The sequence below is a fragment of the Morone saxatilis genome, unplaced genomic scaffold (genome assembly GCF_004916995.1).
Source record: "Morone saxatilis isolate NCDOM2014 unplaced genomic scaffold, NCSU_SB_2.0 Contig5, whole genome shotgun sequence".
Lineage (NCBI taxonomy): Eukaryota > Metazoa > Chordata > Actinopteri > Moronidae > Morone > Morone saxatilis.
This window is the reverse complement of record NW_023340095.1, coordinates 13,519,029-13,528,419: the sequence shown is the minus strand read 5'-3', so window position 1 is coordinate 13,528,419 and position 9,391 is coordinate 13,519,029. Positions and strand designations below refer to the sequence as shown.

The 9,391-nt window shown below is 42.9% G+C and overlaps 1 protein-coding gene across 2 annotated transcripts in view; it reads right to left on the bottom strand.

The window, feature by feature from the left end:
• myo3b (myosin IIIB) overlaps positions 1-9,391 on the bottom strand; it is a 62,128-nt gene that overhangs the window by 10,514 nt on the left and 42,223 nt on the right. For both annotated transcript variants that reach the window (XM_035676692.1, XM_035676694.1), the window contains 3 exons: positions 7,888-7,984; positions 6,428-6,482; positions 5,395-5,518 (listed from right to left, as the gene is read on the bottom strand). In XM_035676692.1, the coding sequence (XP_035532585.1) occupies positions 5,395-5,518; positions 6,428-6,482; positions 7,888-7,984 (276 nt within the window). The remainder of the gene's footprint in view (positions 1-5,394; positions 5,519-6,427; positions 6,483-7,887; positions 7,985-9,391) is intronic.

Genomic DNA, 9,391 nt, shown 5'->3' with positions numbered 1-9,391 from the left:
AGAAAATAATTTTTCATTTTAAATTACAATTGCCAAATTTGGTTGAGATCTAAATTAAAGGTTTTCCTAAGAACGCTCAGTTGCTGTGTCCATCACTGCAGATCTGGAGCCCAAAACACGACGCATGGGGGTTCAGCATCACCATTTATCCGTTCTGACCTGCAGCGATTAGAGTGTGTAGCAGATCAGAGGATGGGTCAGGCCTCCCATCTCTGCGCCTCTGTTTGGGAAATCACTGCCATTTGATCCAGGCCAGCCCCAGAGGAATGCTGCTCCTGCAGATATATTACAGGGAAGGATGCTGCCAAACTGGCTTCTGGCATGGGAGAGCGCGGCTTGGACATGGGCAGGCAGAGCTGGGAAGGGGTCAGACAGTGGCTCACACCGGGGGTTTGCTAAATGATCGCGGCTAATGTCTGCTGTTTGGGGTGGGGAGGAATAATGGTCGACTGGGAATACAGAGGGAGCGCGGTTCATACAATATTGATTTCTCCGTATCAAAAGAAAGCCAAGCAGAGTTTGCTCTGCTTGGTGAGAGACTTACATATTGTACATGTTTGCTTCTTGAGATAAAAAGGGCTGGAATTCTTTTTGAGATAGGTGTTGCTTTCATTTTTCAAAGAGCTGCAGATGACTCGTATTACATCTCTAAATACCACTTTGAAATCCCTTGAAAATCAGAATGCTTCTCAGAAACAACATAAAAGAGCTGCTAAAAGAGATTTTTAGTGGAATAAATTAGAGATGTATCGATTTACTTCTCAAATCACGTGCTGCAATCACCTGACTTCTCCCAGACCACAGAAAATCACTCGGGCTTTGTTTATTCAGATGGAGGGAGCAGAGGCACCAAAAGGCATGGATTATAAGGAAAAATCATCAGCAGGGGCCTTTGATGTCTAAATGAGGCATGTGCAACCCAGACCCTTCTCTTTACCTCACAACCGCCTCTTCACACACACACACACACCCACACACACACACACGCATGGGTACATAAACCCTGACACATGCATACAAACTTGTGCTCACACACACACACACACACACACACACACATATGCATGCGTGCACACTAACACAGACATTATTCCTCATTTGCAAACAAAGACTCCAAACAGATATCTGAAGTTGAAGAGGATTTCCAGAACTTTTCAGGGCTTCTGAGATTTATTACCGCTCTCGTCATTTTCATTCGTACTTAAACAGGAACTCATGTGCATTAGATTATAAGACAAAATGGTCAAGTCCTGCAGATAATGCTAAAAAAGAGTAGTTCCTGCATCTGTTTTCACTAATGCAAGCAGAGGATGTTGTTACTTACAACCAATTTTTCACACTGAAATCAATCATTTCCCCTGACAGCAGATTTGGAACTTTGACTCGAGAAGAAATGTTTTGCGTGGAGGAAAAAATCTCTGAACTTTGTAGAAGTCAATCATTTGTCAGCGACATAATACGCGTAATTTATAACTGTGACCTAGGAGGATGAGTAAAAAGTAAGTAGTGAGGAGGGAGACGTGAATGACAAGGAAACCAGGCCAAAAATAGATTAAATATGCAAATGAAAGGCATTAAGCGTTTTCTCTCCTGATCAGTGGGATCCCTTGTAATTTTATTAGATAAAATTCATTTTACTTAACAATATAAAACTGTATTGTGTCAAAACAATAAACTAATAAAAAAAAACTTGTTGTTGTTAAACTACATCAAACGAGTCAATGCACGTGTGAAATTACAGAAAACTTGAAGTATCATTTTCCACCTTGATTTTACGTCTGAGGAGATTATTCTGTTGGAATTGTGATGATGAGTAGTTTGGAAGTACATCCTGTTAACTACTCCCACTGACATTAAGAGGATTACGTAGGTAGCATCAGACAGAAGCAACTCCTTCCGTTAAGTTGAGTCTTTCCTATCCCTTCCAAATCTCTGCTGCCGCTACGTCGAGCCTGTAATTTGCCTAAAACTGAAGGCATCCGGTTGAGACACTGCGATATGTGGAGACAGATAGATCAATCAAAAGGCTGAGAGACAGCGAGAGGGTGGGAGCGTATTTGTCTAGAGAACATGGAGAGGGTGGATCATTTGTCTGGCAGATGCATGTTGATATGGTGATGCTGCTGCTGCTGCTGCTTTGGTGGTGGTGGTGGTGGTGGGTTGTGGAGCAGCACCTGGTGGCTGCAAACCTTGTGGGAGGACATGTGGGAAGACGTTTAAGCACGGAGGGAGGGAGTGAGAAGAGAGGAAAGTGAGATGTACTGGTGAGTGTGGGTTTGACCTCAGTGTGGGTAAAAAAAAAAAAACAGCGTCCACATTTCCAAAGAGCTCTCCCAGCTGCAGCTATAAAGCGCACAGAGAGCTCAGGGCAACAAACAAAATCAATTCTTATTGACTATACCATGTTATGCACTGAGGGGACATAACTATAGCTAATAAGTCAACACCAACTTCTCCTCGCGCCCTTTTATTTTTCTCCTTTCTCATCCCTTCAAACGACCAGGTTAACTATCTTCCGAGGCGCAGAGGTAATTGGTCTCTGTGTTGTGGCTCCACTTTATCACTGTCTCTCTCTTGACATGTATGTTTACCACAACTATAATCTTCAAAAAGCCTGTTAACATAAGTAGCTCAGCTTTCATAAACCATAAAGTCAGCTCTGACTGATCCTCAGCACCATCCTGTTTACCACGCTGAGGAGCATAAGCAGCACTCTGATCATATCTGCTGCTTGCTAGCAAAGGCTTTCTTTCTACACGACGCCTCTGTGACTCATTCCCAAACATGTTGTATTAATATTCAGGCTCAGGAGACAGGTGACGAGAGGTGACATCGTCTTGACTGCGCAGCTTACATGACTACACTGTGCACGTGTAACTTTTTCTCAGACAAAACATGGAAAATCAAAGGTTTGTGCTGCAGACATCTGAGAGTGCCCGCATTACAAAGTGCTTTAATGCGCTCTTCCCTCCATAAAATGCAACACTGCAAGTATTTTGCTAAAGAGTGAGAACAGTGAAGTTGCCTAGACTGGTGTCAGATATACAGTGAAACAAACATCTACCCAAATCATCTCACTCCCTGGTCTGCTTTGTTTCACACATGAAAGAAAAAACTGTGCTGAGCAACTCACTTGCAACACTAGGCTTTGTTAAATCACTTAGAAAAGACCCAACGTCCGTCAAACACATTGAGAGGTTCCAGGTCATGCCCCGGTGTTTTGGCATTAATGGGAGCAGGGTGTAGAGTGTGTGCGCGAGTGTCTGGAGGGGTGGGGTAATTCGATTTCCATGGCTAATTTTCTGTTTTTCTCCACTGGTGTCCTGAAACACTCCAGGTCGAGCTCCAGCCCGAGAGAACCAACGCAATCACCAGAGGCGACAGCAGGATGAGACACAGGAAGGAGCCTGGTCTCCAAACATCTGGCAGGGCAAGGCTTCCATGACTCGCTCAACCTCGGGATAAAAAAAAAAAAGGCCCTCAGATCTGTAGGGATCAAAGTGTGCCCTGGGTGCCTGAGCCACCGTGGCCTCCCTCAACATATTCAAATGGGGCTTCCTGAAAGAAGTCAGAGCCACAAGCAGACCTTGGAACATAAACGAGGAAGGAAAAACGGGAGACGATGAATACCTGAAAATCTGTGTGCTCTCCACACAAAATAAGTAATGTGTTAGTAAAGCCCGTGGCGGGAGAGGATTTTATTTTTTGTCAGGACATTTAAATAGAATATGACTGAACTGTCAGATATGAAAGGTTATTATTCATTCAATTCAGTGAGTACAGAGACCCTTTGATTTACCTAATAACAAAAAGAAGTTAAAGAGTGTGCAGATTGCAATAAATGATGTCAGTGAGATGGACTGAAAAAATATATAGGTTGCACTAAGTTAGTAGCTCTCAGCTTTAGGACCCCTGAATGGATCCTTCTTCCTTCTTTTTTGCATTTAAAGCCACAATATGCTTGTGTATTAAGAATATTTCCATTGTTTGTTTCTAAAATGCAGTTGAATTTTTCTTCATTCTTCATAGAGCGGCAACCTGCTTCTTCAAGACACTTCATTTATAGAAAATGTATACAAATTTTTGTTTATTTTTTGAGGTGTTTGAAGGGGAGGGAGGAAGTTGTCAAAGAGAAACAAAACAAAAACACAAAATGAGGTATATGAGGGTACCTCATGCTTCTAAAATGCCTTCAAATTAAACAATCTGAGCAGCTCATAACTCATCTCCACACTGAGGCCATAGCCCGTACAAAAGGTTGGTGACGCATTAGGTGATACAGTACAAAGTGGAGCATTGTGCTTCATTTTATGGTTCAAAAGCTCTACTTTTAAGGTAATACAGCAATTAAAACATTGAAATACAGTATATTTGAGTTCATTTGATTCCAAGCTGAAAGGAATGTGACTTTTACATGTTAAAAGAAACATCCCACATCCTCCTCTCAGGTATTTGGGTTTCAAACTACAAAAACAAGAAACTACTTCAACTGTTATTTTAAAAATCTCTGTTAAAAAATGTCTGGAAGCTCCAGTGACGCAGGACAAAACATACATTTGTGCAAAATGCCCTCATACTGGCATTCACTGCAACGTTTCCCTCCATAATCACTCTGACATTATAAATTCATCAAACACTGCCTCCCTTCAGCAGCAGTGATGTCTAGGAGCGGGGGTCACCTGTATGCAGCATTACCGAATTAGCCGCTATCTAACCCAGACCTGCTGTGGCGTGCTGACACTAATCCCGGGCCCGCTAGAGAGCCCTGTCTGTGTTACATTATCATGTCTAATCCCCGTAATCTCTCAGCCGCGCCGCTAAATGCTATTTCACCTCCGTCTCTTACCTCATACCCCTCTAATAACATTAATGAAGGGCCGGGCACCCATTACCCAGGCTACCCCAGTGGTGACGGCCGTAATCGGAGGCCCCCTGCAAAGCCACCCACTCAGCCTTCCAGGCAACGGGAATTAATGTAATTCATCGCCTGGGGCAAGAAGCAAACCAAACATATGTTCAACAAATCAGGGTTTGTGTATTTTCTTGTCACCGTTACTGTGCAGGTCTATTAGAGTCATTGATGAGATCCTTAGTGAAGGGCTCGCCGTGCGGGAGAATGAAAGCTTTGAAGTGCTCATGCCACTTCGAAAAGCCCCCCCACTTGCCACGAGACGTTTATGATGAGCTGACCTGGGTTATTAAAATACCGCAGAAATGATCACCCATAATGCTTCTCTCTTTTTGCTGTCAACAAAGAATGGCAGCAGAGGATTGGCTGGGATGAAAGGTTGAAAGGGGCCCCGTATTAAAAATGGCACTTTATCCATTAAAGCGGGATTTCTGCTGTCTCTTTGTGTAATTACCTGCACCCGCCAGCTCTGTGCTCGGGCTTACCTTGTTTACACTGCATGTCTCGCAGTCTAGCTGTCTCCCTGCAAGGCTTCGTTACACTGTCTTCTGCTCTGCCTTTGTCTCTCTTGATGTCTTTCACTTGTCTGTCTCGGCTGTCGAGGCCAACCTTGAAAGAGGAGGCGTAAAAACACACCCAGAAGAGCAATGTCAATGAAAGCAGAGGATAAATAGACACAAGTTAAAGCGAGCCTCGTAATGTGAGTGTGTATGTGTGTTTTTATTTTTTTCAATTTAGTCATGTATTCATTTATTTACAATTTACAATTTGGCACTCATATAACTCAAACCCATTAATGTGCTTTGCAATGTTAATCAAATGCTAATGCAATTGCATATCCCCCTTTACTAGCCCTACCTCCTAGCAAACAGCACCACACTGACTTAATTGTGAGGGTAAAAAACAGCTCATACAGACTTCCTCTCATATTTAATTTTATCTTTGAATAAAAGAGCTATAGGAAAGTATTAATCTGCTTAACATTTCTAAGTACATCCTCCAAAGGATTTTGCTTTTTTAATCTTACATATGCTCAGCAGAGTTACTGGCAAAAACTGTACATTTTCCTCATTTCATCCTTTCAACATCAAATGGTGAGCAGCAAAAATTGGATCAGACTTCAAAGACTGTGATGTGCTCCAAGTCACGGAGTGGCTCTTCTATTTCACATATTGAATCCGAGCAGGATATCAAAGTGCTACCAAAGAACCTCAGGTCTTTACTAAAAAAGGGGTCTAACATCTGTAGAAAGAGGAGCGCAAAGACAAATCACCTCAGGGAAGAGCGAGCATTTATTCTCAGCCGTGAATTTCCAGCCTTTTGATTCTCTCGTTCCCATACCACCCTGTCTTCTCCGCTGAAATGGAGGTTGGAGCAAGAGAACTCTTTTGTCTCAGGGACTCAAAAAAATCCCAAAGAATAATCTGGGTTAAAGCTGCTTTGTAGAGGAGCAGCATTTTTACATACACGGCTAAAGTCGAGGCGTAAGAAAATGCTCATTGATATTCTGTTACTTACATTTCCTCCATGTATGTGATCTGTATGTGCCTCTTTGCTCATTAGGCTGTTGGACCTGTGAAAGTAAGAAGCATTTGAAGCTGAAATAAACATAAACTGTCACAGAATAACACATTTTGTTGGTATCAGGTTGCTACATAGTAATACAGAGCTGAGGATGAGTTGTATCTGTCTCCTTGTTTAATGGAAAAAGCACCTCTGGCTTCTGATCATGCAATTTGCAGAGAGTGAAATAGAACTATGTTTCTGTGTTCTGTTGCATTATTTAAAAAAAAAAAAACAACACCAAAAGAGACAACATCTGCAAACACAATGCTCCACGCCAGTCGCAGTCATACTTTGAGTCTAGGAAAACAAAATCTCATCCAGTTTGGACTTTGCAACTGTAGGCTCTGCTGTTTGGATGCAAACACCGAAATTCATGCGTGGCAGAGAGGAGGGATATCAAAAGGGAAAAGAACAGCATGTAGGTGAGAACATAGATCTTACAGGAGGAAAATGGGCCAGATCATGTCAAAATAAATCTATATGGAGAGATTCCAACACTGATTAAACAGAATTGTTAAGTGGAGGTTTGAAGTTTTTCTCACCAAGGAATATGATTGTAAACACGAAGAGAAAAATCCCAGATGAGGCTCCGCTCGGTTCGAGTATACAACACGCATAACATTTTCAGATGTGTAAATCTAGTATTTTGGAGTTTGAGTCTGGAGAGAGATGCACAGCGTTGACCAAAAGTCACCCAAGATTTGAGATTTACATGTGTGCTGATTGGCAATGCAACCTCTACGCACACATATTTGTCATTATTGTAATTGAGCTAATGTACATTAAAAAAAAAAAAAATCTCACTCCCAGAACACCCAAAATCGTTCAGGAATACTTTTCCTCTTAGATACATTTTAAGTCTGTAGACATAACACTCTGTAATAACTCATATGTGTGAGTTATGGTGCAGTGAGAAGCTAAAAGCCACCATCGACACCAAGCGTGCTGCTGTTCAGTCGGTGGCTGCTCTCCTGCTTAGCGCATACTTTCTTAATGACTGGCCTGCCCATATGCTGAATAAACACAAAGTCTTCAGCTCATACATCTGGAGACCAGTGCAGCGCCCAACCCCATTTGTGGTCAGACAAGTGTGCTATCTTGGTGGAAAGATATTTATTACGTTTATAAAACTGAAAGAGGTGGTGCTTAGGGAGGAGCTTTCTCTTCTGCTTAAAACAACAGTACATTACAGGGAAAGAGGAGCTCATCCAGCAGGGCTTACTATGACTGACAGGTATGTCAGTGAGACCTCTTTCTCAATAAACCATCTCTAATGGTGCTCTGATTTTAGGCCATATTTGAAGCCTATTGTCTGTAAGAAGAAACAACAAAGAAATCACAAAAAGCAAAGCGTAGGAAAATATTCTTTCAATGAGAACAGAACCTGAAGGACAAGAGATGTCAAAGCTCACCCTGTATGCTCCTCCTTGGTGGTCTTTCCTCCAGCCTCAGGGTGACATGTGTGCCTCTGGGGTCCGTAGTCCCGGCGCACCCGATGGCCCCTGTAAGCTGCACAGGATATGAATGTCAGACGAGCTCTCACATGGTAAAAAAAAACATTTTCCTTCCTTTGTTATCCATCCAAACAACATGCATATAGTCCACTGAGGCAGTTATCGAACGTAATTGTTGCAATTAACACAATTTACAACAATCTATCGAAGCCCTCAAACAGCCTTGTATTAAAAAACACTGCATTTGCTTTGGAGGAAGTGAAACGTGTTAAGGATCCATATAAGGAGTGTAGTGCAGCAGTGGGAAAACATCATGTGTGTGATTATTGAGACATACTGGGCTCAGATGGATGGTAAACAGAGCCTGCTGACTTACTCCATCAACGGGCTTTGTGTTTTTCTTGTAAAATTATATGCGCAGGAAAAGAAAGCTCAAGTACATTGTTGAGCCATGGTTCTATTTTGCATGGTCTAATCTGATCGATGGTGAGCATGTCCCCCAGGCCCCGCTGAGATCTGAGAAGCCACCAGGCTCATACATTTGAAAGGCATCTGTTTATTTTCAGAATGCAAATGCAGCCCACCTCAAAGGCTATAAGCTGCAGAGAACACACAATGTGAATGTGCTGGAGTGCTCCGCCGGGGGGCTGAGGCCCCACTTATGTCAGGTTCAGGTTCTCCCCCCCTGAACCCCAGCGGCCACACACAAACACATTTCTTTAAAGAGAAAGACGGCGGCGACAGAGAGGCTTTCCTCACACCAAAACCATGTTTACCCATTCGGCAGCGTTATTTACAAGGGTTTTAATGGAGGACATTTACACAAGGTGTGCAGGCGACTGAGATGCTCCATGTGCCAGATGAGGGCAGCCCTTAGGAGAGCTAGGGGAAACAATGCCAAATCTCCTCCCCCTGCCCTCCTCTCTCCTGCCCCTTTTGGCACCCTCCCTTGTCCTCTAGTGAGAGGCTCCAAGGAGGAGGGGGGGGGGGGGGGGGACCCGGGAAGGTTAATGTGCCCACTTTGATCTTCGTCAAGGCACACTGAGTAAGAATTAATTTACATTTCAGATGAAAAGGTTGACAGTATAAAAAGGCATCTTGTTTCTGGTATGTGAGAGCTGTGTAATAGGCCAGGAATTTGAGAGAGGAAGTCGTGAGGAAACAGAAGGGATAAGCCCCTCTCTTGCCTTTACTGGGAAAGAGATGAAAGGAAAAAAGGATCTCAGTATGCACTGTTCTTCTGAAACATGGGGACCAAATGCTGCCCAAACTTTCAAAAGCTTTTCTTTATGCATTATTAATTAATTATTACTGTTTCGTGGGCCACTCATTGAGATCAAAAAGGTGTTCCACAAAGATGTAAGGTTTTCAGGCCCTTTATTCCTTTTCCTTTTGAAAATGTACGAATAAGTGGCGCGCATTTCCACCGGACACGGGACTACATGAGAAATTCCAGAGGTCC